Source organism: Mytilinidion resinicola (assembly GCF_010093595.1).
Source record: "Mytilinidion resinicola strain CBS 304.34 unplaced genomic scaffold BDZ99scaffold_2, whole genome shotgun sequence".
NCBI classification, from domain to species: domain Eukaryota; kingdom Fungi; phylum Ascomycota; class Dothideomycetes; order Mytilinidiales; family Mytilinidiaceae; genus Mytilinidion; species Mytilinidion resinicola.
In genome coordinates, this window is record NW_022985438.1 from 2065104 (window position 1) to 2091086 (window position 25983).

A 25983-nucleotide genomic window follows, 5' to 3' on the forward strand; every position below is an offset into this window, starting at 1 on the left:
TGCCTGGTCTTATAGCCAAGTACCATGAAATCCGCTATTGCATGTGCTCCATCTATGTACCACGCATATCATCGTGATGGGAATAATTGACGGGAATGACTTTGAGAGTAAACTTGTAGAAGCAATCCAGTATATTCTGGCTGGGAAGAACAGTCCTCACTTGCAATTGGAATATATATGCCACCAAGAAGGTTAATTTGTGGATACCCTATATATACCTGCGGGTGGCTTTCGCGATAACGCCATGGAATTGACCGAGGGGAAATGCCATCATTACCGTCATTAATACGAACTAGTCTGAAAGCAAGAAGCACAGAGTTGTTGGCTTCTCTAACCTATTTCTCCTGGGTCGCCTGGATAACCCGATAATCCCCTGTTACTTCATTCGCAGTTACAATCCAGCTTTCCACTTCTTTGCTACTGCGGCCTTGTGGAAGCGGTTCTTGAGATGTATTTCAAAGTTCGCCATAGGAGGCGTGTAGAGCTTTCCTGGGCAGTCAACGCAGCGAATGCGGGGCAAATATGTGTAGAGCACGCCTGGATGAGTAGGGGCCGGGAGGTCTGGCTTGAGCTGCAACACTACCGAAGACTTAGCATCGATTGCCGAGAACACCATGACAGAAGCAATATTCGAGCTGGGATATGCTTGGAGAAGCTGCTCTAACTCTGAGCACACCCACTGGGGGACAGCGGGCGGGTCTTGGTTCATTCGAGTCCTCATGTTTCCCCATGTTTCAGGTACATCCTGTGGCCGAATGAAATGATCTCGGACTTTGGAGAGTCGTTCCTGTCCGATCATCGGCGTCTTCTGACCAGGGAGCAACCCTAAGCTCTGACGGGACGGAGATGCTCGTGATCGTAATGGAGAAGGCGAATCGCTCAGTGGAACAGCCGTGTCAGACGCCTCGTGTGATGTTCCACCAGCTGCACGAGCAGATTTCATGTCCGGTGTCTCGGTGAAGCATGGCACACTGTGGCGATAAGCAAGTGGCTTCCGGGGAACTTGAGGTGGTGTCTGCGCGATGTCTGCAATTTGATCTGCAGCGAAGCCGAGAGCATCCATCCCATCCCAGGGCTGGTTGCTGGGATGTGCCGACGGAATACTCTCCTCCCAACTTGAGGCGGGCTTCTGGGAACCTAAAAGACGAGCAATGCGCGGTTCCATGGCCGAGTGTTGTTTCATCAGTGACAACGGCTTAGCTTCATGCATCTGCTCTTGCATGTGTGAAGGGAGTGACAACAACTCTGGCTGCTCAGCCGGAGCAGTGGTTTGTGGCCTGAAATGAGCAGTCGCAGGAACCTGGAAGTCGGCAAAAAGCGTGGGACCTGTACACCATTCCAAGTCCTCAGTAGCTTGAGGAGCTTCGGCTGGTGCCAATTTGCGTGTTTTGGTTAGCTTTTTGCATTCTTCCTGGCCAAATCTGACGCAGCAATGGCAGCGGTTCCGATCATCGGGTATTGCTGGGGGAGAGCATCGTAACTGTAGAAATTAGTAAATGTTCTAATAAGTCATTAGAAGTCCACAAGATCATGGTGTTTCCTACCTTCCGAGTTCTGCAATAGCGACAGGCATCAGTCCCTCTCATGCGTGGCGCTGGCTTCTGCATCAGAGGCGAAGGCTGTGAGGGCTCGACGAATGTTTCCAAGGAAGACTTTCCAAAACGGCCCACAGGAGCAGTCGTGGTGATGGAAGCATCTTTCTCTGGAGCATTGCGTTTTGCTTCACTCTTGATGATGTTCAGCATCTCTTCACCCTTTGGAGCAGTTGTCAAGTTCTGATATCCCCTTGCTGTTATGAGAATGTCGTCCTCAATCCGCACACCGCCGACGGGTATGTATCTCGAAAGTACATCTTTATTGATGTACTTGGAATGGACTGGCGATGGGAGGTAAAGAGTTTCGAGTGCGTATAGCGAGAAATAGATTCCAGGCTCCACAGTGACTATCATACCCTCTTCCAGAGCGGGACTCTGGGGATCCGTTGGTGACAAGCAGAGTCCAGAGTTAAAGACCGGGAGATGATAGTTGGGGGAGTATTTGGAGCTTGCTTGAGCATTACTGGAATCGAAAATTTCGTCCTCCGATAACGACATTAGCTCCCGTTGGCCTATGTCGTGGACTTCAAGACCAATATGGTGGCCCAGACCGTGAGGAAAGAACGCTCTCGAGGTGCCGGCGCGGTAGATTTCTTCGGGTGAACCATTGTGGAGGATTCCCAGGGCCAACAAGCCACCGATTGCGATTTGATGGGCGAGGATGTGCAGATCCAAATACCGAACTCTGGGGGCTAGTCGCTTGATGCAGCAATTCTGCATTGTCTGTACCAAGTCGTAGATTTGCTTTGCCTCTTTAGATGGCCAAGATCCTGACAACGGGAATGATCTGGTGACATCACTCGCGTAGCACTCCCACTCACAGCCTGCATCCAAGCACATCATCTGTCGGCCTTTGAGCGGTTCATCGTTCTTAATGTAGTGCAGGGTGCTTGCATTGACGCCCGATGCCGCGATCACTTCGTATGCCTGATGCTTAGCCCCTTCAGCGACACAGGCGTCGAGGAATATAGCTTCAACCTGAGATTCATTCTTGAATTTCAGAATGTTGAGAAGTACTTCGCGATGTGCTTTGGCCGTTATCTCGTTAGCTTTGCGGATTAGACCGATTTCGTGGGAGTCTTTGATCATCCGGGCGGAATTGATAGCCAGCTGCAGCTTCTCATGATCCACACGCGGATGCTTCTCTTGGCCCGGTATGGCAGCTTGGTCCGGATGAAGGATGTATATGTCGCCCTCGTGGCTAAGCGGCCAGGCTTTGACAAAGTTCGAGACTGAAGTCGTAAAATGGACTTCGTCTACGTCATACTTGTCGAAAGCTTCCGCTCGGGTAGATCCGCGGCCGTTCCAGATGACGGTTGTTGGGTCGATCTTCGGAATGAAGAGTGTGAGAGTGTCCTCATTTATGTCATACGCAAGATGACAGTCTGTTTCGTTGACGCTGGAACTCGTCAGTAACGTCAAAAATATTATGATAGAGTGAGGGAAAAGATAACCCCGGAATATGAAATGATATGCATTATTGAGAGCATCTCTATCGTAACGTAAAGTGCTTGTGCGTTAAGGAAACTAGAACGAGGTGAAGATAGGAGGTAGGAAAGATTTTGATCACTCTAATTCGGCAGACGCGACAAGGCTGGGCTACCTCCAAAAACGTTGGAGTGATAGACATAAGAAAGCAGCTTCACGAGGGATGGACATGTGTAAAGCTTGCAAGAACTGGCACATGAGGAATATAATGTTTGAACTCACCCGCTTAGATAGTAGAAGTACCTCCGCTGCCGGAAAGGCTTTGGCTGGTCGCTATCCTCCTCATACTCCGTCGGCGCACCCGGAAGGTAGATAAGCCCTTTCGAGGCTTTGAGTTTCTGGGCCACCCTCTGTGCGTGCTGTTTGGCCGGATACTTCTCCAAGGGCGATGACGAGTCGATGTGGACCCAAAAGTCTTTGACAACCTGTTGCTCGTTCTGGAGCCTGTTGTACAGCTCCGTAGCCTTCAGCTCCTGGGGCGCGGCGGAGGCCATACCCGGCACCTGTTGAACTAATCTCACGGGATCGCGAAAAGGATGATGAAGCGTCGGAGTGTGGTGTCGCAGAAGCAAGGTGTTGGCGCGGGTGATAGATAACGTGGGAGGTTCGCACGGGCCAACTCAGCCGGTGAACGACTCCACAGCCTCAATCGCCAGGAGCTTCTGGTGACAGGAACTTAGGCAGTGTTCACCTTTCGCAGGCAGACAGGAGAACCCGGGGAAAGTCGTGCTGTAACCGTTGGCACGGTGGTGTATGAGCTTTTGGGAGAGCAGCAGCGGACGAGGGGCCTTTTCTAAGGTCCGCCCTAGCATCTTCATGCGCTTGTACGACGCTGTACAACACGACACCTCGCTCGCATGCATTATCGGACAGGAGCAGACAATATTGGGCAATGCCGATTTGGATGATGGGCTCAGAGCTGCCCTTACCGCTGATAGACATTGTCCGCAGACCTCTGTCATATCCTAATTCATGGAATCACACTCGACTAGGCGAAGCCACTACCTCCACGAAGAAGCATATCTCATCTCGCTCTCGGGACAGGCTACTAGGGTCCCTAGAACCGTCTGTCTGACGAGGGCAGGCACATAATATACCGTATATGTGTCACGATAATCACCAACTCTCCTGAATTTAGACGTCCACTGCGGGGTGAAGGATCACAATCCCCTGCGGACTACTTCTGTCACACGGGACAGATTTCGAGGATTTTGTGATCTGTCTTCCCTCCCCGTTATCTTATCATCAGGCTTTGCACTAAAGACAACACTAGCTGAGAATGAACAATCCATAACAACGCCTTAGCTCTAATTGAAAGCCCCGTGGTAAAGCTTTGGACATGAAGGATATCAGAGACTTGGTCCAGTTTTCCATCTCTGAACAAAATACTCGGAAACAAGTCGGATTTCCAATTGCTTTCCGTATTTCTTTGTCACAAATCTGATTTTCAACTTCATGCTCTTGGCCCCAACTTGGAACCCAAATTTTAAGTACGGAAATATCTGTATGTACTCGAAACTCTACAACTTTTCAGTACAAAGACTCGCTCAAAACTCATTGGCACCTACACACAATCGTCCCGAGCAGGAGAAAAGGTTCAAAATCCTGCCATCGGAGAATGTGGAGGCCAACTAATCCGCATAGGTTGCGTCCTGTGTGTCAACAAAGCACTTCCATAATACCTTACCATATACTCTAGCAACATACCGACTCATCACTTGGCACGTCAGTTCATCACTAAGACCTATGTTAGTCAGCGTGGGGTCTGAAAGGGGCTGAACGGGCCGCCTAAGTCACATGGTCCACATGCCTAAAACATCAGCCATGTTCTCCCGGCAGCGACGAAACAAGGCACCCACGGGGCCAGATAGTCAACGTTGGCGAGGCCATGTCTTCCAGGCGGGAAGATCCGAGATCAAAATGGCGTTTCCGAGCCCGTGGTACAGTCCTCTCGCTATTCACCTCGGTGCGGGGAAGAATGTCTCACCTGCGGCCAGGCCCCCCGTCATGCACAACGGCTGTGGCTTCGGTTGTGGCTCTGTCCCCGGTACAGTAACGTCACGATCAGCCAGCTGTAGAACTTCGAGTCCGGCTTGTCTGACAGTCCGGAGTTTGATTTATCCCCATAATGTTGGATGGCTGAAATAGTAGTGCCATGAAATAACAAGTATTCTAAGGATGAAGCCCGACAAGCGATTTATCAAGCGGTAATTAGATACGAGTAGTAGAGATAGACAATCTGGTATATGTTTAAGATAGGTAAAAGAAAGGCATAAGGCATTAAAGTTAGGGTCCTCGCGGTTCACATATCCTTCCAATAGTTGATCGAATCCGCTCCAGCTCCAACACGCTAGCCTAAAGTCTGCCTGCGGACAAGTGGGAGTATCAAGTTTACCTCAGTCTGAAGCCCGCATTCTCATCATGAGATGCGTAAGAGATATGCCGCCAGCTGCTGCAGTTCTCTCCCAAACTTCCAAGAAGCCCACGGCTGCTCTTACACCTTTCCCCAGCCTAGTTCTTTGCCTTGGCCTTGGCTCTCACCCCAGTAGGCTCTGCTACTTGAGTAAGCACCCTTCGCCCGCTCCTCTTCGAAAAGAGAGCGAGCCTTCTCTGCTAGATATCTTGTGCGGACACTCAAGTCAAATTCGAATGGTACCGGCTTTGCTATGAGCAGTGTTGTGTAGTCAAGTGTTGGATCAAGATCTTGGCTAGACTTCTTGGTCTTGACGCGAACCTTTTCCATATGCGCCTCGTCTTCTGCGATATCTGCAGCCGGCCAGGCACCCGGATAGAAAAGCTCTTCAGTCGCTTCCGACTTTTCCAGACCAGCGTTCAACTCTTCGGCGGAGATAGTCGCATTTGCGTGGTGGCGTCGGAGACCATATTTCTCGTCAAGTTCTTCGGCTTCGGACTGTGAGTCGTAGCCAGAGTCGCTGCAGGCTTCGTCACTGTTATTTTCGCTTTTTTTCGCAATGTTGAATAACCAGGCGATAGATCCAATCCCGATCAACATGTCCTCGTCTGCGACACCCTGACCTTGGCACACCCTGCGGCCATACCCAAACTGCGTGCAGTTAATCACTGTGGGATATTGCGAGAGCGGCTCGCGATAAGTCGGAAATTCAGGCTTAACCCAGCGCAGAGGGTTGAAGATTTCAGGGTCTGGGAACATAGCGGGGTCGCGAGAAATGGCCCTAACGTCGGTTAGCGATCGACCAATGAGGACAGCTCTAGGCCAACGTCAACGTCTGCTTACCATTCAAGTGGATGCATCACACTGCCCTTGGGGATGTGGTAGCCGGCATACGAGTCGTCTTGGATCAGGTAATGTGGGATGCCGGTGGGAACAGGTGGGCGCCAGCGCAGACATTCCCGGATGACAGCGCGCAAGAACGGGAGGTTCTCGCGATCCTCCGATCGAGGCGGGCGATCTCCGCAGACCCTGTCGAGCTCTTCCTGGAGCATCGGGAGATACTGCGGGTAGTGGCACATCGCGAGACAGAAGGTTTGCATGGGTGCCGCGATGGTGAGTGCGCCAGCGATACCATGCATGCCGACCGAGTACGCGCCTTCCATATCGTACTGGAACCCCCAGCTTCCTCGATGCTCGAGGAATGTCTTCATCCAAGACTGAGGTGCTCTCTTTTCTTTCATGTCATGCTCAACGTCCTTCTGCATTATCTCAAAGAATTTCCGCTCAGTCTTCGCACGTCGTCGTTCCCATGCCTTGGGTGGTGAGAGCCAGTCCGGAAGAGACATGAGGAACGGGAGCTTGTTGCCCATTGCTCCAGTAGGCGATACCCCGATGAGAAGCTCACGCGCTCTCTGTTTCAGCTCCTCGTTGGCTTCGCTGTGACCCCAGGCCAAGCGACATGTAACCCGAGATATGAACGACTCCAATGCGTGGTTATACTGCGATGGTTGTTCCATCAACTCTACGAGCATGCGTTTCGCCTCGAGTTCAGGGTAACGGTGGAACTTTGCGTTCTCCGACTCTCGCATCACGGTGTTTGCGAATTTACGTTGTCGTGCCCATGCGCCTATGTCAAGTTAGTAAGGTCCACATTAGAGAGAATGTTCCAGCCTTGACTAACCATTCTTGCTTGTTAGGGGAAGATACTGGCCACTGGTCCGGTTGTCATCAATGAGCGCAGGGATGTGAGGGCGGTCTGAGTAGATGGCACCCTTCTTGGACAGAAGATCGTGTGCTACCTGATCAGACGATATCCAAACATGGTTGCTGCCAGCGAGGTTGACCTGGTAGATTGGGCCGTACTCCTTTGCCCACTCGGCGAACTTGACAGCGCTGTTCTTCTCGGGCACATCCGGCACAGAGCCTAGGATAGGATAACCTGAGGTTCAAGAAATATAAGAAGATGTTCTAAGAACTGCACGACCTCGGCGATGTCACGCTGCAGAGCCTTCACGTGGGTTGGAGGATCATACCTTTGGGACCTGGTAGCTCCTTCAGACCAGGGGGGAGACGCTTGTGGGGACGATTTGCAAATCGCTTCCAGAGCGTTGCAGCGCACAGGATGGAGACGACCAAGAAGAGAGACAGGAGAGCCATAGTTTGAGATGAGGTCTCGCTTCACGCAAAGATAGCAATGAGTTTGCAGGACAAGAGGAGGAACGGAAGCGAGTACGCGTCTTTCGACGATCACGCAGCGTGCTCTGATGATTATAAACAGCACAGGTCAATGTGGGATACCGGATTGCCGGGCCTGCTGGCAGATGGAACGCTAGACTCAGCCGTGGACATGGTGAAGTAATATCAGGCATCCTACCACGCGATGCCGGCGTCATGCGGGACACAACCCACTCCTGGGCCATCCAAGCGCCAATTGAGCACCTGGCCGGCGGCGCAGACGAGCCACGGCCCTAGTTTATGGCAGCTTTGACAACTGAGTGGACCATGAGGCACTGTCAAGGCAAGTGTCAGTCAGCGCTCTTGTGACAGTTGGCGCTGCAGCTGCTGTGTTCCCCTCCCCGAAGTCCGGGAGAGAGGGATCGTCCAAGGAGTTCAGGGAGAGGTCATTCTGAGAATGATGCTCCTAAGCGAGAAGACGTGGTGGTGGAGGATCTCTGGGCCGGGCAAATAGGGCAGGCGCTGCGCGGAAGAGCGTGGATCGGGGACACGCAACTAGGGATAGTGGTGTGGCATGCCGCCGCACAGCGACAAGATGGCTGCTGGGACTTCGCGATGTCGGGGCGCATGTGGTCGCACGACATCAGAGGCAAAGAGATGGATGTCTGGCGGCGAGTGGGTGCAGCAAAAGTGCCGACGCAAGCCCAGATCCTGCATCTGTTGCGGGCTGGCTGGATGCGCACCGCACTGCAAGCACATTGCGATCATGATTCGAAGCGGTTGACGTCGGAGGCTGCAGAATGCGCGCGGGTGCAGCTGTCGTCGGTGCTTGATGCCCAGACGTGGTGTTGATCAACGTTCGGACCAGGGCCCCTGGCTATCGCGCATCGAGCTGGGCTGGTGGCGTCCTGGCGCCCAGGGGTGAAGGACGCAAAACGGCCGTCCTGGGCACGGCACACGTGCCGACTTGCTCACTCACTGCTCGCACCTGCCGTCACGGTGGAGGTTCTCCACACCGCGGCCATCAGCAATGCCTCTGCCGGCGTGAGCAATGCCTCTGCCGGTGTGAGCAATGCCTCTGCAGGTGTGCGGGCGCAAGCGCAACAAGCGCATCGGCGTGCCCATTCCGCTTTCCAGGCGTCGGACATTAAATTCTGGGCGCCAGGCGTCCCGCGCTATCCCACGATACCAACCTCCAGCTTCTTCGATACGGCGTCCCACGACGCTCGGGCTGGCGGCGATGCTCGTCGGCAGCTAGCTGCATCTGTCCACAAGGAGAAAGCCACCCCAGAGCCTCCCAGCATTGTCGCAGATCTTGCGCCTAGTCCCAACCTCATATCCACCGCGTGGAGAGCCGGCCTCCATGTCCGAACTCGCTACCTGGCCCCTTTCGTCTCCATTTTGCGACCGCCTTTCGTCATGCTGTCGTCGCGGCGTCCCGACCGCGCGCCTCTGCCGTTGTAATATGCGAGTGACAAGCCCCGACGACACCTGGAGTACGGGGTGCATGCAGTGAGCCCAAGCGAGCATCTCGGAGCGTCGGCGCAAGACGCCCTGTATAGACTGAGTTACCAAGGATGCAAGCCGACGTTGCGAGCCTCAGCCCGCGGTCGTACTCTGGGGACCTCAAACGTGTCGCACGACCCTGGAACGAAACTTCCGGCATCCTTCACTCTGCAGTACGCCATCCATCCTAGGGAAGATCTAGCGACACCAGCCGGCGAGGTGGGCGTGAACTGCCACGGCACAGCGGTGGAGACGGGCTATATCTGCTCACACATTACCGCCTTGCAGTCAATAGAGAACGCCCGGGAGCCAAGTCGCGTCGACAACCATCTCGTAAACCTCCACCGTGTGTGCGCCCATAGACCCTGCTAGCAAAGAGCTGATGCTCAATCCGAAACACTCACGAGAACTTGGGTTCGTAAAGATTATTCCAGTAGGGTGTCATCGCGAAGTCCCGCCAAAGCCGCGGAGTGCATCTACAGCGCCTGCCTTTTAGGCATAGGCATTAAGAGCGTGCCCAGAAGATGCGCTGATTGTGCCAAGTTACCACCTACCAAACTCTGCATGGCTATTACGTCGAGGCCACGCAGCACTGCCTCGTTGCGGCGACACTTCCGATCCTCTACCAACCTGGTTGTGGTTCACCTGTACGCTGTCGCGAAACCACCGCCCCAAGGGCCATACCCTAGTATGCTGTAAACGTCTGCTGTGCGACCGTCACGTCCTGGGCCATGCCTTTCAGCCCAACGATATGCAACGTCTGGGCCACAGAATGCCTTGCATGGTACCCCCTACTCTGTCTAGGGGAACTACGGAACTTTGCTCCTCCCAGTAAGTGAATCCCTAGAGTTGTTGCTATTGTTGGCTTAGTGAATCTGTTACGTTCGCTAAGAACGGGGGTTAGGCGTTCTTCGGAGTTTGAAAGCTTTCTAAAGGTCAGAGCTCTTGTTGCTATGAATTCTTCTCGCCAGAAAGCGCCATGCCTGTGATTTTAGGGGATCCTAGAATTTTCTCGGAGCATTCACGAGCACCTTGTTCTGGGGTGTGTGTGCGAGTCTACCTACCTACAGTCTCTCCTATAGTACGGTCCTTTCTATCTTGAGGCGACGTTTGTTTGCGCCATTGTTGTGTGGCGTTTCTGGGTTTTTCTTTTCTCCTTCCACGCAGATGCATGCATGCAGCTTTCCCTCCATGTCTCAGCCAATCCACGAGCAAGGAGCGCGCAGCCAAAAAGCCACCAAATATTCTCCGCGCGAGCTATTTCTGCAGGTTCCCGAAAGCCAGGCCTGTACACAAAAACCCTCTAGAAATCGCCAGGGCTCCGACCTCTTGACTTTGATCAAGTCCAAAACCAGGGTGTCCCGAGGTTTTCAAAGTATCGTTCGATCCATCATGCGCCAGGATAATTTGCTGTGGCGAAGTAGCGTTCGGACTCTTTCCAAGATGCCGAATGACTGGTCTCATCAATTGCATAACTTTAGACCCAGTGACAAGGCTTGCTAACACGGTCGACTTCTACACGCATACGAAGAAAGTCTATCAACGAAAAAGTCATGTTCTCTTGTGGTTTTCCCGAACCTGCGAAGCTAACGCTGTGTAACGATGGAGCCATTCCTGCGGCTTTTATTGAATGGTGAGTCGGCTTGCAGACCGCCTCCGCCGCGTCGAGATCTGTCTTGGCCGATGGGTAGCAATCGATCTCGGATAGATCCATTCTCCCCTTCCAGCTTGTTTTCGTTGCGACGCCATGCTCTCTCTTCTCACTCAGCCTGGTTCGTTTCAACTTTTCAGACTCATGATACAGGTGTATGAAGTCGTTAACATTTGAAATAATATCCCAGCTCTAGGCTAATGTTTCCAAATTCATGCTTCAACGAGGATGTGTACTACTCGACCATTCTCATGGAACCATCGGTCCCGAGTCCTGTCACACAAAACAGCGTCGCCGCTTTTAGTTCGTCAGACTTCTCCTTCATGTATTTGCAAACGCGCACATCGGAAAGCGGAGTGCCGTTATGACATATATTCTTTCCACCCACTGGAGAGTAACCTATCCCGCCCCATCCGTGAGGCTTTCACTCTCAACACCTTCGCTTACTCCGGAGTCTCGACCTTCCGTTCACCCCGCAACCCAATCTCTAAAGTTTGGCCCCTATGCCGCCGGTGTTGTACGGACACTTGGTCTGGATCACAGCAGTTTTCGCGCCCTACGATCGCATATCGAAATGAGTCCTCCCGACTCCGACGAGAATTTTTACACTCCTCCATATGTCGCCTTGTAAGCGATGTTACTCACCAGAAGCGCTCGCGATGGGCTGGTAAGCGCAGGGAAGGTAGCTATCCGTAGAAGTTCACGAGAATGGACTTCAGCAGCATCTCAAGGCCCAGGATCCTACTCCGCGGATGGACAAGGTGGCATTCATCCGACACCTCCGACTCTCGCCGGTCTCAGACCCTGTACTGTAGTGTGTTGGACTTGCAACACCAGCGACTCCCCCTATAGGCTCCTTACATCATGAAACCGATCACGGAAATGTCGCTCTGTCTCCCCACAACCACTGCTGCACTCCTATGATGCACCGGTCCAATCACCGGTGCTAGGAGCATACTGTGCCGCGATTATTGTGTCTCGGATTCCGAGCCATGGATCCCTTAGGTTCCCTACATCTCATACCTTCAGCATCTTACCGCGAGCACGAATCACCTTACAGACAGACTCCGACACGATGCTCCCCAACTCGCCGCACCGGGATAGTGCTATGCCCTTCGACCTTCTTGACGACAAAGATGTCACACGAAGCCACTCACACGGAATGCGCTTTCACCTGGGCAGACCGTAAGGGCCAAGTTCCTGTTCGAGTATCATCAAATTCTTAACTGCAGCGACGAATCATAATAAGAAGGTGCGGTTGGAGTGGGTGGCACACAAGCCAGGTCTGTGATACTATGAAGAGCACAGGAAGGGACTGCGGCGAGGGCAGGCTGAGAAGCGGATCGCTGGGCAGACGAGACTTTCTAGACCTTGACCTTTGCTGTAGCAATGCGTCTTGCCCTTGCAGTAGTCGCGATGTACTATAGCACAGTCTGTATAGCATAGTGCAAGCTTCTTGGAGTACGAAGCAATGGCGCAGCGTGAAGTCTTGATGATATGCAATGATTGGTGGTACGCTATCGATGCTAGTCGTTCAGCCTGACCCTGCATGCGATCTCATCATTGCTGTGCTCTGATGAACTCGCCTTTGTTGTGATTGAGCTGAATCATTGCATTCTTCTTAACTTTGAAAATCGCTGATAAGGACTCTTCTATACGATGGATAACACCGTGTTCTTGGACCGATTTGCTTTGACAGGGCCTCTAAATCGACCGACCCGTGGTAGTACGCACTTGAAACGTCCCGTGACCTGGTGCTGGATGCTTTCTAGCATTAACGAATACAAGGCTACCGTCGACGATCTGCTGTCTTTTTGTCCCTCCTTTTCAAGAGCTTGTTCTCGCAAGTCTTGTCCTACGGATGGGGTCAAGAAAGCAAACGATAGTATCTCATTGAATAGTTCACTATCTTCAATACAGTAGCTCATACAAAGTTCCTGTTGAAAAGCGGAGGCATCATCTTTTCTAGTCAGTCGTCATTGAGACGGGCTAGCACGGGCCAGTAAGGCGCACAGAGTATGACCGAAGGAACAGCAAGGCAATTTCAACGTACGTAAGTATATATTCTAACCACACCCCTCGTCCTCTGGCCTTCATCTGGACTCCAGACCGACTGTCTGCTTCAAATTTAAGCATAATCATGTACGGTTCCAGGCGATGCATCGCCGCCACTAGAACGACTCGCCTGCATCATTCCACACAAGGAATGGCGTGGAAGCGTAGGTAACTTTCTCTATATTTCTCTTTAATCATATGCGACCGTCCTAGTCATTATTTCTAGCAGTATCCTTACGGTTCTATATCCCTTCCATTGCTTTGTTTGCTGTGTTCCGCACGAGTCAAGATGCCTCATGAAGCAGTCCCGACTGAATCAAGTATCGGTTTCAGCCTCGTTGGCCGAGGCCTAACGCCAATACGAGCCACCTCGTACCACACCTTCCATGGTACTGATTTCTCAGCTGGAAGTACCGGTGACCCCAACTAACCACCGAAGCATCAAGAATCCCTTTAGGCGCCTAGCAGCTTACCTTTTGCGTTGACCGCGCGCCGCAAAGCTCTCCCACTGTTGACATCCGGCAACGTGTAATCTAGCCGCGCGGGAGATAGGCAGCACTTGGCTCCTAGCTGATTGAGGCTCTTCACCACTCAGGTCCGCGCGATCATTGTCTCCGAGTAGTTCCAAAGGCCTCTCATCCTCCTTACATCCGTATTCGGCTGCGTGTTGTGGCACTTAATCTGTTTTATTGCAGCGCAAGACTTGTATTTTCTCTCTATTTTTCCAGTCCTGCGGATATCGATGCCTGCGTTCTCCCTATTTGCATTATGAGCGTGTACAGAAGCCTCCAGACTCCAGTTCTATCTTGAGTGCAGTCTTCTTTTTCCGTCAATTTTACTCCTGTTGAAACAAGTACGAGTATCAACCCACAGGATGCGGACGAATCTCACCGAATGCGGCATACGATACATGTCAAACCCGGAGCTGTCGTGGATATATGGATACAATGGCACAACTCGAGGAATACCCCGGAACTTCTCGACACAAGCCACCTTTGAGGGATGTGAAGCTCTTTGCGGTCACGGCACTGACTTTTATCCGTGGGCAACGAGCTCAGCAACCATTACAACATGGATCCTGCCAGTAATCGGGATGATTCTGCAGGCTCCTTTCGAAAGCAATGCCTTCAGACGAACGATGCTAGCTATACTTCGATGGCTAGGATCTCCAATGAGCTCGCTTTCCTACATCCTATGGAATATAAAGGTTTCTGGCAAATGCGCGCTGATAGGTGAGTGTTAAAAGTTTAGAAGACTTTTGTAGAGTCTGAATACTAAGCTAAGCCAGTTGATATGTCAGTACCTTACGATAACTCGGTTCCCAACAAGGAAAGTGACTTTGCTCACATCCGGGACTCGTTCTACCTGCTCATGACGATGAACCAATACACTATGAACGACAGAGCATCGTCCCGGAAGTCATCCGAGGGTTTACTACGTATCGTGCTCTTCAGTAGAGATCTTCGCCTGCGAAATTCAAAATTGTCATTGAAGCAGACGCGTGAGAAGCTAGCAGAAGAACTAAGAGAAGGTCGAAAAAGAGGGGTAGTACCAGTCTTCGTCTCGACCATGTGGTTTCTCTTTGCCCTCGCAATTTCTATCCAAAGCGCCTTCGGTTTCCTAGGGGAGAACACAACTGCACATGATCTAGCACTGGGTTTCTTGCTCTCCTGGCTTCCAGTCCTGATTCTCGGCGGCATTGTCGATAGGAACCCCGTTGCCGCAGAAGACGTCCGACGGAAATTAAATAAGCTCGTTGACCATGTTCGAGAGTCACTTCTAAACGATGAACTTAGGAACGAGTTCATTAGATCGTTTGAAGGCCAAGCCGAGTTCCCGAGGTTGGAGGCCTGGGTGAAGGAAGTCTATGATGACTGCGAATACATGACAAAATTCTTCACCGCTTTCGCCGGCCAAGGAAGACTTCCATGGCATTATGGAGCAGCGTAAGTCTTCACTAGGAACTCGCCCTCCGTAATATATATTAACCATGCTTCCAGACACCCCATTCTTTCGGACATTGAACCTTATGTAGCCTCCAAGGGACGCAACTGGCTCGACAACGAAGAAGAGGCACGAACTAATCTCGTTCTCGGACTTGAAAATAGAGGCTTGATCTGGTTTGACTTCAGAGAGCTATGGCAAATATTGGCCTCAATTGGAATCGTAACTTTTACCATTGCCGGAGCCTTTGTTATATCGTTCTTTACCCCCACCGTCGGCTTGGGGTGTCGGAGTGGTGGGTATCTCATCTTTACCTGCATAAGCTTTGGACTCCTGGTTTGTGAGCTGCTCGTTTGGTGGGCCTCGTCCCCGCCACAACCTGAGGAGCCGCAGTTGACCAAGCTGCTGAGCCGAACACGTACACGTTTGGAAAGCAACGCGTCATTCGTGAGAGCCGGACGTACGTCGAAGAAGCTCTCGCACCGAACCTACCAAATGATATTGGCTACCCGCGATTTCATTGAATCGTGGATGGTGAGGATCGTCATTGGCTTAATCAATATCCTACCCCTACATAACAAAGAGGACCGCTGTCGACGGATTCGGGAATCCATAATAGGCCGCTTCGGTACCATCCATAACTACACGCTGAAGGAATGGACTCGATACTTCTTCTTCATACCCGTCGAGCTCGTGAACACGACCTGGCTCTGTTATATTGTATTCGCACAGACCTCTGGTTCATATCATAACTGCCGCTGCTCGACTTCCATGTGGGGAGGTGGCGGTGGATATATCGATTTCAAGCAGTCGATAGTCACAAATACTCCCTGGGTACATCTCTATTGGATCGGCGGAACAGTCCTTGGATGTACGACCATGGGTCTCTCCATGGTCTATATTGTCATAGAATGGTGCCTTCAGTCACATCTGAGCACGGAGAACTACTCCAAAGCCCAACGCGGGCTTCAAAGAACACGCCTATACCGCAGGATAACATTTCCCATTCGGATCGTCACACGCTATATTGGCGATACTACGTTCGACGCCTTCTGTTGGCTATGCGCAAAGCTGAACGTCAAATATAAACACGAGCGGTTTTTGTTATGGACCTACAAGACGACTTACTGGTACCGTCCTCCTTACTCCGGAGCTAGGAACTCACCACGGCCTCCCAACGACTACCAATCACAACCAGGCCCACGCCCATCCACAGACGCCAGCGCCCCTTTCCTAGGATCGCCGTTCGCTCAAACGACTAGTCCTACTATCACTCGATCGCATGAACTTCAACCTTACATGTATGGCAGCCCTGATCCAGGTATAGGACCGTCCAGCCCGCCTACTCAGTATCGCCGCAAGAGTAGTGAAATCTCGGTGCAGCAACACTCACAGTCTTTCCCGAGGTTCTCTACAGAAATGCGCGAACGGGCGACTAGCGACTCGTCCCAAGTACCGCTCATTCAAACGCCGAAAGAGGCACAGGGCTCATTTATTATTCCCCGGAAGCCTTCTGGGGGTTTGAGCGTAGGCCTGGGTATATCAACGCCCGTATCTCAATCTCCAACACGGCCTAGTATGGATAGTGCAATCAGTGCAATTAGTCCAACCGAAAAACGGGGGAGGAGATCAGAGGAGTATTTGTCGCCGACAGATATTCAAAGGAGACCTTCATCCGAAGAACTTTTACAGCCTCCACTGCATCGTCCAACTTACGCTCGTCAGACAACGGATGAGAGATCGGGCCGAGGGAGTAGTGAAGAGAGGGAACGGACTCGCAGGGGAGTTACGTGGGCACCCGAGGAGAGAGAGACTAGGAATTTTCTACCGTCGCAGGGACCGCGTTATTCTTAACGTGGAAGGACTACTTTCAAAGGTTGATTCCGTTTTCATTTCTCACATTTTGGAGGAGGTATGGAACTGCGTTGGATATAATGGTGATGTCGGCCGTCTAATCTGGATCTCGGGCTTACAATTTTCTCTTGCTGTACTCATCAATACTTATATGACAAGAACTCGAACTGTCCGCTCAAGCACCGTCTGTAATGCTCTAGCAGTCCTTTAGCAATCAAAACAAGATGTAAAAAGCCTCGGCATGTAGATCAAGTACATATCCAAGTTGTTCTGATATTCGCCGTCTGCTGTGCTCTAACAGGCCTGTAGCAATCAGAATAAGATGTAAAACACTTGACCATGTGAAGCTGGCACTAGATTGAACTGTTCTGATATTGCTCTCAAAATGATGGGGATGATGCATGTGCTCTTGATGCTGATGCATCGAACTGCTATTTTGTCATCGTTATAGTGCTCTCTGGAGTATCCTACCAATTCTGAAAGAATCAAGGCAAGAAGTAAATATCTGCACTGTAGTCCAGACCCCTAGCCAATGTAATCGGTATGCGTCTTTAAATCTGAAAGCAGTGGTCTTAGTAACACAGTCACGTGAGCTTCACGGCCCTGACGAAACGCCGACACTTGGCACTTGCTCCCGTCCCATTGTCTCTCCATTCCACAACGACCATTCGCTGTGAGCATGCTTCTTTTCGCGCACCCATTATGATGAACCCGACCGTCACCAGACTATGGATCACTGGGGCGACCCTTGGGCCGACGATGCCGGAACGAAGACGCCCCCAAAAGAGTTGGAGGTGAAGAAACCGATTATAGCGCCCGCGGTACTCCAGGGGTTTGAGGACGAAGCACAATGGGGAAGTCCCGTGGATGAAGATGGGTTTGGGGACTGGGCTGAGTTTTCTGCGCCAATTGGATATCAGGAAGCTCAGGCTGATGATGAAGAGGAAGAGCGGTTGGAAGAGCTCGAAACGACATCCACGCCTCCTTCGTTAGCCACCTCAAGCGAACAACATGAGACGCATACACATTCTCCAGGATCGCAATCGCCTACGGTTCAGATCGAGAACGCGCATAAGCAAGACACATTAGGCGTCCGTGACGATGCGTGGAGGATTGACTCCACTCCGGAGTTGAACACGGCGGGTCATGGGCCATGGGGTGATGTACAAAAGGGGGAACATCTTGGGGGAGATCCAGGTGGCGTAGAAGCCGAACCCTCGGACTCTGGAACTACTATACACCCAGATAACGCCGACGATGAACGGACAGAAATCGAGCCCGGGACTTCGGATGATGACGCGTCTACCCGCCCCTCTACCTCTCCTTCGGATGCCAGCCAGCCTGAAGTACCTCATGAATCTCCACGCACGTCCTTCGAGGAGGAGGGGACACTGGTAGAAGGACCCGAAGAGTCGAGGGATAATGGAAAGGAAGAGTCCCCGGCATTGGCCAAGATACCGGAGGATGATGTTAGCGATGTTACACAGAATGCGGACTTGGTTGCGGAGATCGAAGACGACGACGACTTTGGAGATTTTGAAGGAGATGAGAGTGGCGAGGACGAGGACGAGGGAGAGGGCGAGGGCGAGGAAGGAGGCCGAGAAAGCGAAGAGATACGGACTGCGGTCTCTCCCGTGGTGTCTAGTTTCCCAGAGTCAAATGAGTTCACAGAAGAACGAAAGGAAAACCTAGAAGTGCACAGAGGTTCATTGGAAGTCCTCAAAGGTCCGGGATCTTGCGATAGCATTACCATAGCTTCCTTCCAACCGGACTTGTCCCTGATCGATCAGTTGTACCCTTCTCCACCTCCATTCACACCAAAAGGAGACACTCCGGAGGACACGATATCCTCTACGTCTACCCGCAAGGCTTGGTATCGGCTTACCCGAGAGCAGACTATGAGGGAGTTCAACAGCGGAACTGATGACGATAGTTATGTTCGTGTGTCGTGGATTGGCTCGGCGATTCGGACAGAGGTCAACAAGATAGTGGGTCGGTGGAGCGCAGAAGACCGAATTGCAGGAAGGCCTGTTCTTGGAGGCAGATCTGCGGGTGCTATGTTCTTCTGGGATCAGCCAACCCATGCAACGGAACCAACTATTGGGACTACCTCTCGACATGCTCGTCACAGATCTTCATTATCATCAAACATGAACGCCGCATCGCCTACACTATCGAACAAATCAACAGATGCTCCATTGTCGCCCAAGAGCCCGACTGCGCAATTCAACTGGAGCTCTTCACCTCGCTCTCAACAGTTCCCATCAACGTCTATGTCAGGCGAAGCTGCTAGAGCGCCCCGCCCAAGCGTAGAGGAGTTGGCTCGCAATGCGGTAGGGCAGCTCAAAATGGGGAAAACTAACACATCTCCTACATCGACTGATGCGCCCCGGCCTAAACCGATAGCGAAAGTAAAAGCTAGCTCATCGAGGCCTTTGTCGATGGACATCACGAGAGGAATTCCATCACACCCGACTCACAAAAGGGCCTCTCAGAGCACAACAATACCCGCTCAATTCGTTAACACCTCTATGCCATCTCGGGCACAGCCGACTACGGGCCAACTAGAGAAATCGCCGCCATTCTTTATACCAGAGTGGAAACCTTCAGAGGAGGAATCTGCTTCCATTACAAGTATCCCTACGCCGATAGCGGAGCATTCCAAGCTTTTAAGTGCTGCAGCGTCAAATTCGATGATGGATATGGACCCTTGGGCAGGTCTGACCCGCTTAGATACCCGTTCCAAAGCACCTGCTGCTCTACAGAACCCACCACGGGATGAAGACGATGACTGGGGCGAGATGGTCCAGTCACCCATAACTCCAGCCGCTACTCCAATATTGCCACAAGCCCAGATCAAACCAGGGCCGCCCCAACAAGATCCCTCTCGTCGCTATGCGCCATCTATAGTTCGACTCATGACGCCTATATCACCAACAACTTCTTCGGGGCCTACACTTGCAAACCTTTATGGCCCTATCGTAAAGCTATCTAGTGTTTCAAGGACTCCATCGACGGATAGTCTAAATGCAAAGGCAAGGACAACACCCCCACCTTTGCCTTCCTCAAGCGTACCAACACTTGAATCACAATCAGGCCTAGGAGATGCCGATTTCTCCGGCTTTGAGTCATCTCTCCCGCAAAAAGTTGATCCCCCCTCTTCGATCCCAGCCAAGAAGCATGTACGCATAGCTTCGCCTCCTGTGGCCACAGTTACAGAGCCGAACCCTCTGGCAACAGCCGACTTCTCGATATTGGACTCCCCGGCTCTACCTACAGCCTCATCATCTTCATCCGCCTCGGCCAAGAGTCACGTGCGCGTGTCATCGTCTTCATTCTCGGCTCCGGTCGCATCAGACCCCCTCGCGGCTGCTGACTTTTCCATTCTCGAATCACCCTCCTCCTTCGTACCAACGCCACCACAAGCTGTATCGATGGCGCCGACACCAAAACACAGCCGTGCTTCATCGGTGACCTCCCACCCATCTCTATTATCCACAAAGCAAAAGGAAGCCGAAGAAGCGGAGACTTTGCGAAAGATCATAAGAGGGTTACCGGACCTTAGCTATATGCTTCGTTAGACGCGTTACGTATTTTTTGGGCATTTTCACAGCGATTTGTACGGGGGAGGGATATTGGCACACCCTCTAATCACTCCACGCACACCCTATCGCTTCACCGCCTTCTAATTGGCTCGGAGGGGCCGGAGCTTCCTCCGGGTATTCACCTCTACGTCTTTCTGCACGTGATGCTATACGCGAGGCCGTATGTAAGCTTATACGTGAGCTTGTACGTGAGGCTATACATAAGGCTATACAAATCGGAAGGCTATATAGCCATATATATAGCATTATGTACAGTATCGCTCGCGGCATTATATACAGCATCACTCACGGCATCACGTATAGCTATACGCGCAGTGCCCATGTGTCTAGGAAGATGCTGAAACTAATAGAGGCTCCTTTCCATCAAGCCTGGCTTGCCTGCATTGCCGCCTGCATTGCCGCTTGCGCTCGCTCGTTCACTTCCAAGAGGAGCACGAGCGGAAGCTCCGAAGAGTCGGCCCAGCCGCTCCAGCCAATTAGAAGGCGGTGAAGTGACAGGGTGTGCGTGGAGTGATTAGGGGGTGTGCCAATATACCTCCCCTTTGTACGTATGTAAATTTATTTTCATGATTGGACCCCCCAGGTGTATCCCACATTACCATACACGTCCGCAGCCGCAACATCCAACATGTGAGACTCGTAATGAACAACAGTGTTACGATTCTTGACCGTCCTTGAAGAAAACGTCTCTCATCTGATGTACACCGTCTCTGTGGGAGCGTCAGCCTCCCCATCCATGATTCCATGCACATAGCAAGACCCGACCAGCTCGTAGCAGCTGGGCCCCTCCTTCTGTTTTATCGCTCGAAGTACGAAAGGCGTATACCCTCCAGAAAGGACCCAGACCGGATCCCCAACGGTGGTATCTCCCGGCCCAAACCCTATAAATCCCATCTGGGTCTTGAAAAGCCGGCGCTGTTGAATATTTGCAACTATCGTGGACCAAATATCGCGGACACGGACTTGCTTTCCGTTCGACGACTCCCAGAGGATAGTGGGATCTTGGGGGCCCGTCTTCTTCAGTGCTTTGAAGGTCGTTTCCCAGACATGAGTGGTTGAGAGCGTCGAGAGAGCTTGACTCTCGTGGCGTGCAAGTCGCCGAGAGTCGGTGCCGTCGAGGATGGCATCGCCGCAGACACCGCGCCACCAGGCTGCGGGCAAGGCAGTGCCGTTGGGATACAACATTTCGGAACCACGAGAGCCCATGCCCAAGCCAACGGTTGTGAGCCATTCAGCAAGGGTCTGCATGTAGCAGTCTTCGTCTGCAGTAACGTCCATGATGCCGCAGACGGTCGACACCGCGTCGAACGCTCTGCCCGTGGCTCGGAGAAGGTTCCCGTCTGCGAGTATGGCGGCATCGTAGGACCACGCTGTCTCGTAGCGCTTGACTAGATCCACCCGTAAATGGTGGTAGTTTTCTTTGTGTATCGGGTCCTCCCAGTCGATGGCCCAGGATGGGAGATCAGACTCGACGTCTCTTCTTCGCCCAGAGATGTAAGATAGGTAATATAAGCGTTTTTTGGCATTGATGAAGTCTGCGCAGACCTGTGTGTACACTGTAGAGACCGGTAGACTGTAGTCTGGCAGCATTGGCTCGCCTCCAAGCCAGTCGCTCGCCAGGCCGAGCATTGCGTACACTCGGTCCACGCCATTCGTGGCGGATCTGTCAGAGTAGTAGTCGCACAAGTCCAGTAAGCTCCATTTCCGTTCGCGCAATCGTTTCTTCAAATCCGCGAGGATGTCAAATGCATAGATGGAGAGGCGGAGAAGCGATAAATCGTTTTCCCAAGCCTGGCAACAGCCTGCTGACTCATGCGCTCCGCTATTTTCTCGTGCGGCGACAAAGGCCTCGAAAGGCATCCTGATGGTTGCAAAGAGTACCGACGTGGCCTTGGGCAGAGTGTATTCTTGAATGACCCAGACACGAGTGAACCACGGATTCCGTTCAACGAAACGCATCGCCTCTCGGAAACGACGGAGATATGGGCTGTCTGATATTTGTCTCGAGCAGTATGGTGGGAGATTTACCAAATGGTGGTTACCAGCCAGTAACATGACAATCCACGCCAAATGAAAAGCGTAATCGACGTCCGACTCGGATTTGAGCGACGCTCGTGACCAATCGAGCACGCCCTCTGTATCTGGTACATCGAAGTCGGCGCAGTACTGCTTCATGTTGTTGTCGAGCTCCGCCAACTTGTCCGCCTTAAATTCAAAGCATTTGCTTTTGTTCACCGTTGCTATGTGAGCGCTCTCACGTCTTCCCTTCCGTTCTTCAAACTCGCCCAACCAAATCAGTACCTCCTTACAGTTCTTGTATATCTGCGCCATCATTCCAACTTGGTGCGTCTTCTCGCTCGAGTTTGACTGGTCAATGCAAATGGCATCTATCCAGATCCGCGATTCTTCGACGATTCCATGTGCTCTTATCCGCCGCAGCGCGTACCAGAGATTCCGAGTAACGAGACATTGAGACCCATTCAAGGTAATTGAAATAGTGTCCTTGACGTCGCCCCAAACGTACGACAACGTGTAGTATGTTGGATTCTCCGTGAAAGATGCGGTTTCAGCCTCACACGTGATTGGATCAGTCCAGTCGCCGGGTAGAAGACGTAGTAGACGGAATTGCTGGGCGGTATAGTCGATGGTGGATCCAGAGTATCCAGTATCACCCATGTTGGTGGCAGTTGATCGCGGAGCCTTTAAGGATAATGCAGGTTGAAATTGAAGGTTATGTAGCGCTGGCTACTCACACAGCCACGATTTGCTGCAAGCCTTCCGACGCCACAGACGGCTGAAGATTTCAAGCCTAGACGTGTCCCCAGTGGTGTTTTTATACTTCTGCAGTCCTGTTATGATATATTCTCGCGGAGAAGTAAGAAGTTAAGGCACATCCCAAGTTTGTGACTATTATATTGCGTATTTGTAGAGATATATTGTATTCGACTTAATTGCACGTATCTACAGCCTCGCTTTGGGTTTGTGATTCTTTGCGTCTCGCGTGGCCCAATCACGAAGCACTTTCCTCTGAATCTTACCGCTTGGAGACTTCGGAACTTCTGGGATGAAGACTACACCACCAGATAAGTGTTTGTGCTTCGCAACACGAGCGGCCATCCACCGTTCGATGTCCCACTCCGTTGATTTGCCATTGTGCTCATCCTTGATGACACAATACGCGCGAGGAAGCTCTTCGTGTTCGCTAGTAGTTATTAGCAACATGGACATGAAGACCAAGGAATGGGAAAACGAGGCGGTGATGCAAACAAAACTTACAACTGAAGTGCCACGACCGCCGCATCGGCAACATGGTCATGCTCTAGAAGCAGCGCTTCCAGCTCAGCCGGCGCGACTTGGAAGCCACTGACTTTGATGAGTTCTTTCTTCCGATCCACGATCCAGTACCACCCTTTGTGGTCTCTGATGGCAACATCACCGGTCCTCAAGAAACCGTCTTCATCAAATGTCTCGCGCGTCGCCTTCTCGTTCCTCCAGTAGCCAAGGCACACATTGGGACCCTTCACATGAACCTCGCCTCGCTCACCAATGCCCACCTCTTTGCCATCTTCATCAATGAGCTTCATCATGGCGTTCGGATCTATGTAGCCAACTGAACCACTGCGGTCGTCAAGACCTCCGGGTACGTGTAACGACGAGCACGTGACCTCAGTCATTCCCCATGTCTGAACAACTTTCAGTTTGAATCGGTCCGAAACGTCATTCTGGAGTTCCTTTGATAGTGGCGCAGCGCCGCATAGGATATTTTTGAGAGAGCTTAGGTCGTACTTGGAGGTTTCTGGTCGTTTTGCGAGCATGACTAGTACCGGAGGTGCCGTTTGGATGTGGGTAACTTTGTGATTTTGGATGTGTTCGAGGAACTTCGTGTAAGAGAATTGACGCATGAAAAAACAAGGCGTTAACAACCTACAGGCTGCAACAATCGACCATAGCTGACCATATGCGTGATAAAGAGGCAGGAATCCGAGCCAGCGCTCTTCAGGTCGATTTGACGGGTGGTAGGGCTGCTCCAGGTCGCGCATATAGATGCTTTGTTCCACGTTGGCTATGACGTTTTGATGGCTTATCATCACACCTTTGGGTAATCCAGTGGTTCCAGAGGAGTAATTGAGTGCGGCTACCGTAGACTGCGATTGCTCCTTGCTCAGTCGCTTCCGTTGCCATTTCTCCGCCGCTTCAACTGACCCGACCAGAGTCCGCCAATCGCGAATGCCGTTCGTAGTTTGGGCTGATTTGTCTGAGAATAGGTATATCTTATCTTGTGGAAAGCTCGTTTTCGTGGATGCTTTGAGGACTGTTGAGAGGAGGCTGGGTTCGACGAGGATAGCTTTGCAGCCAGTATTCTGTATCTGGAAGACGGTTTCTGCTTGGACGTTAGAACTCATGTTGCAATCGAGCAATCTTGAGGACTCACCGTCGATTGTGTAGGCCGGATTGGTACCGCTGAATATGAATCCACTGCCTGATATGCCTAGATAGGCAACGGGGACAAAGATGTGATTGTGCGAGTAGACCATTACTACGTCCCCCTCTTGCAGTCCCAATCCATGCAAGCCCAGGCCCAGCCTTTTCGCCCATTGTAGCAGTTGTCTTGGTGACAGCGAGTGCTCCGTCTCCACCGCGTCAATCCATATTGGCTTGTCAGACGGCGTTGTGCCCGGAGGAAAGAGGTATGAAAGGACGTCGGTGGCGGGAATGTCAATCTGGAAGGGTGACTTCTCGGGCATGATGGCGTCGGAGTGGGACTGTGGGAGACTCAATGCACGGCATGAAGCTGAGGGCGACACGCATCGCTTTTGAGCGTCGCGTCTTCATGTTGGCGGGGTCTCGACGACGTCAATCGGGATCTCGCACAAGGAGCTGCCTCGGATGGCTGCAACATGTGGGGGAGAGCTTGGGCCAGCGCTTGCAATTCCGGAATTTGTCACCTCCAAAACATCGTCGCTTATCCTTTTTGGGCCTCTTTGGGGGGTATCGAGAGCGACTCCTGGCTGTTTTGATAGTAATTTAGCCAATCCGGTGGCATAAAATATCCCGATAGATCCTCGGCCTCATTTAAAACGAAACCCGAGCAATGTTCAAGCTCGGATAGTTATGTTCATCTCACCCATAGCTCCAATAGCAACACTGATTCCTGGAAATGTGCAAATCAGCTCATATTCGAAGCTGTCATTCGTCGTAGGTGCGGATTTCGAAGTCCTTCCCATATTTTGGTCTAAGATGAAGTTCATGCTCCATTACTGCCAGAGTGGGGAACAATCAACTTAAGTTGATAGATTGATTGATTTGATTTGGTTCAACCAAATCAATCAATCAATCCGAAGAGGTGGATTTTATCAATCAAATCAACTTCAAGGCATCAAATTGATTGATTTGATTGGTTTGATTGATTCCTATTTGCGGAGCGTAGATAGAGTATCCTATAGAGAGCCCACCTAGCAGAAGTGCTTACTAAGCAGTCTCCTAACCCTGATTTTCATCCTAACTCACATCAACGCGTCCAACACCATACCACCTCTGTACAATATCGCACCCAGCAATGAATCAGAACCTTCAGAACGTACAGCAGGAAGTTATCGCACGCGCAAATCGAAAGAAACCTCCCCGTAAGGTTAATTCTATGCGCGCCGAAGTCAACACGAATGAACACGTCGAAACACCTGCCACGAACGACGACGA

The 25983-nt window shown here is 51.7% G+C and overlaps 8 protein-coding genes across 8 annotated transcripts; 4 read left to right on the plus strand and 4 right to left on the minus strand.

Annotated features, from left to right (window-relative positions):
• Window positions 1-1448: 1448 nt before the first annotated feature.
• Window positions 1449-3577, minus strand: BDZ99DRAFT_542730 (uncharacterized protein; the record flags this gene model as incomplete). Its single annotated transcript, XM_033726767.1, has 2 exons — window positions 1449-2994; window positions 3306-3577. The coding sequence occupies 2 exons, from the start codon at window positions 3575-3577 to the stop codon at window positions 1449-1451; spliced, it is 1818 nt and encodes a 605-aa protein (XP_033583307.1).
• Window positions 3578-5186: 1609 nt separating this feature from the next.
• Window positions 5187-7653, minus strand: BDZ99DRAFT_407062 (cytochrome P450; the record flags this gene model as incomplete). The annotated part of the gene is made up of 4 exons (XM_033716464.1): window positions 5187-6277; window positions 6340-7123; window positions 7178-7435; window positions 7530-7653. 4 exons carry the CDS (start codon window positions 7651-7653, stop codon window positions 5578-5580), a joined length of 1866 nt encoding a protein of 621 aa, XP_033583308.1. The 3' UTR covers window positions 5187-5577.
• An 818-nt stretch (window positions 7654-8471) lies between these two features.
• On the plus strand, window positions 8472-9135 carry BDZ99DRAFT_514939 (uncharacterized protein; the record flags this gene model as incomplete). Its single annotated transcript, XM_033724925.1, has 2 exons — window positions 8472-8481; window positions 8540-9135. The coding sequence occupies 2 exons, from the start codon at window positions 8472-8474 to the stop codon at window positions 9133-9135; spliced, it is 606 nt and encodes a 201-aa protein (XP_033583309.1).
• A 1733-nt stretch (window positions 9136-10868) lies between these two features.
• Window positions 10869-11787, plus strand: BDZ99DRAFT_134120 (uncharacterized protein). The gene has a single exon (XM_033712632.1). The coding sequence runs from the start codon at window positions 11057-11059 to the stop codon at window positions 11522-11524; it is 468 nt and encodes a 155-aa protein (XP_033583310.1). The 5' UTR covers window positions 10869-11056; the 3' UTR covers window positions 11525-11787.
• A 1961-nt stretch (window positions 11788-13748) lies between these two features.
• Window positions 13749-16941, plus strand: BDZ99DRAFT_407064 (uncharacterized protein). The gene is made up of 3 exons (XM_033716465.1): window positions 13749-14115; window positions 14172-14829; window positions 14884-16941. Exons 1-3 carry the CDS (start codon window positions 13758-13760, stop codon window positions 16679-16681), a joined length of 2814 nt encoding a protein of 937 aa, XP_033583311.1. The 5' UTR covers window positions 13749-13757; the 3' UTR covers window positions 16682-16941.
• A 263-nt stretch (window positions 16942-17204) lies between these two features.
• Window positions 17205-20398, plus strand: BDZ99DRAFT_134146 (uncharacterized protein). Its single transcript, XM_033712633.1, has one exon. It carries the CDS (start codon window positions 17410-17412, stop codon window positions 20260-20262), a length of 2853 nt encoding a protein of 950 aa, XP_033583312.1. The 5' UTR covers window positions 17205-17409; the 3' UTR covers window positions 20263-20398.
• Window positions 20399-20976: 578 nt separating this feature from the next.
• On the minus strand, window positions 20977-22962 carry BDZ99DRAFT_433510 (HET-domain-containing protein; the record flags this gene model as incomplete). Its single annotated transcript, XM_033717400.1, has 2 exons — window positions 20977-22288; window positions 22484-22962. 2 exons carry the CDS (start codon window positions 22960-22962, stop codon window positions 20977-20979), a joined length of 1791 nt encoding a protein of 596 aa, XP_033583313.1.
• A 285-nt stretch (window positions 22963-23247) lies between these two features.
• Window positions 23248-25134, minus strand: BDZ99DRAFT_566189 (4-coumarate-CoA ligase; the record flags this gene model as incomplete). Its single annotated transcript, XM_033727557.1, has 3 exons — window positions 24719-25134; window positions 23563-24667; window positions 23248-23488 (listed from the first exon to the last, which is right to left on the minus strand). The coding sequence occupies exons 1-3, from the start codon at window positions 25029-25031 to the stop codon at window positions 23248-23250; spliced, it is 1659 nt and encodes a 552-aa protein (XP_033583314.1). The 5' UTR covers window positions 25032-25134.
• Between the last annotated feature and the right edge of the window lie 849 nt (window positions 25135-25983).

Bases quoted from the DNA above. Each gene is read 5' to 3' on its own strand.
- BDZ99DRAFT_134120 (XM_033712632.1), top strand. From the start codon at position 11,057: ATGTGTACTACTCGACCATTCTCATGGAACCATCGGTCCCGAGTCCTG.
- BDZ99DRAFT_407064 (XM_033716465.1), top strand. From the start codon at position 13,758: ATGCGGACGAATCTCACCGAATGCGGCATACGATACATGTCAAACCCG. The intron at 14,116-14,171 runs GTGAGTGTTAAA...AAGCTAAGCCAG, and splicing joins TGGCAAATGCGCGCTGATAG to TTGATATGTCAGTACCTTAC. The intron at 14,830-14,883 runs GTAAGTCTTCAC...CCATGCTTCCAG, and splicing joins CCATGGCATTATGGAGCAGC to ACACCCCATTCTTTCGGACA.
- BDZ99DRAFT_134146 (XM_033712633.1), top strand. From the start codon at position 17,410: ATGGATCACTGGGGCGACCCTTGGGCCGACGATGCCGGAACGAAGACG.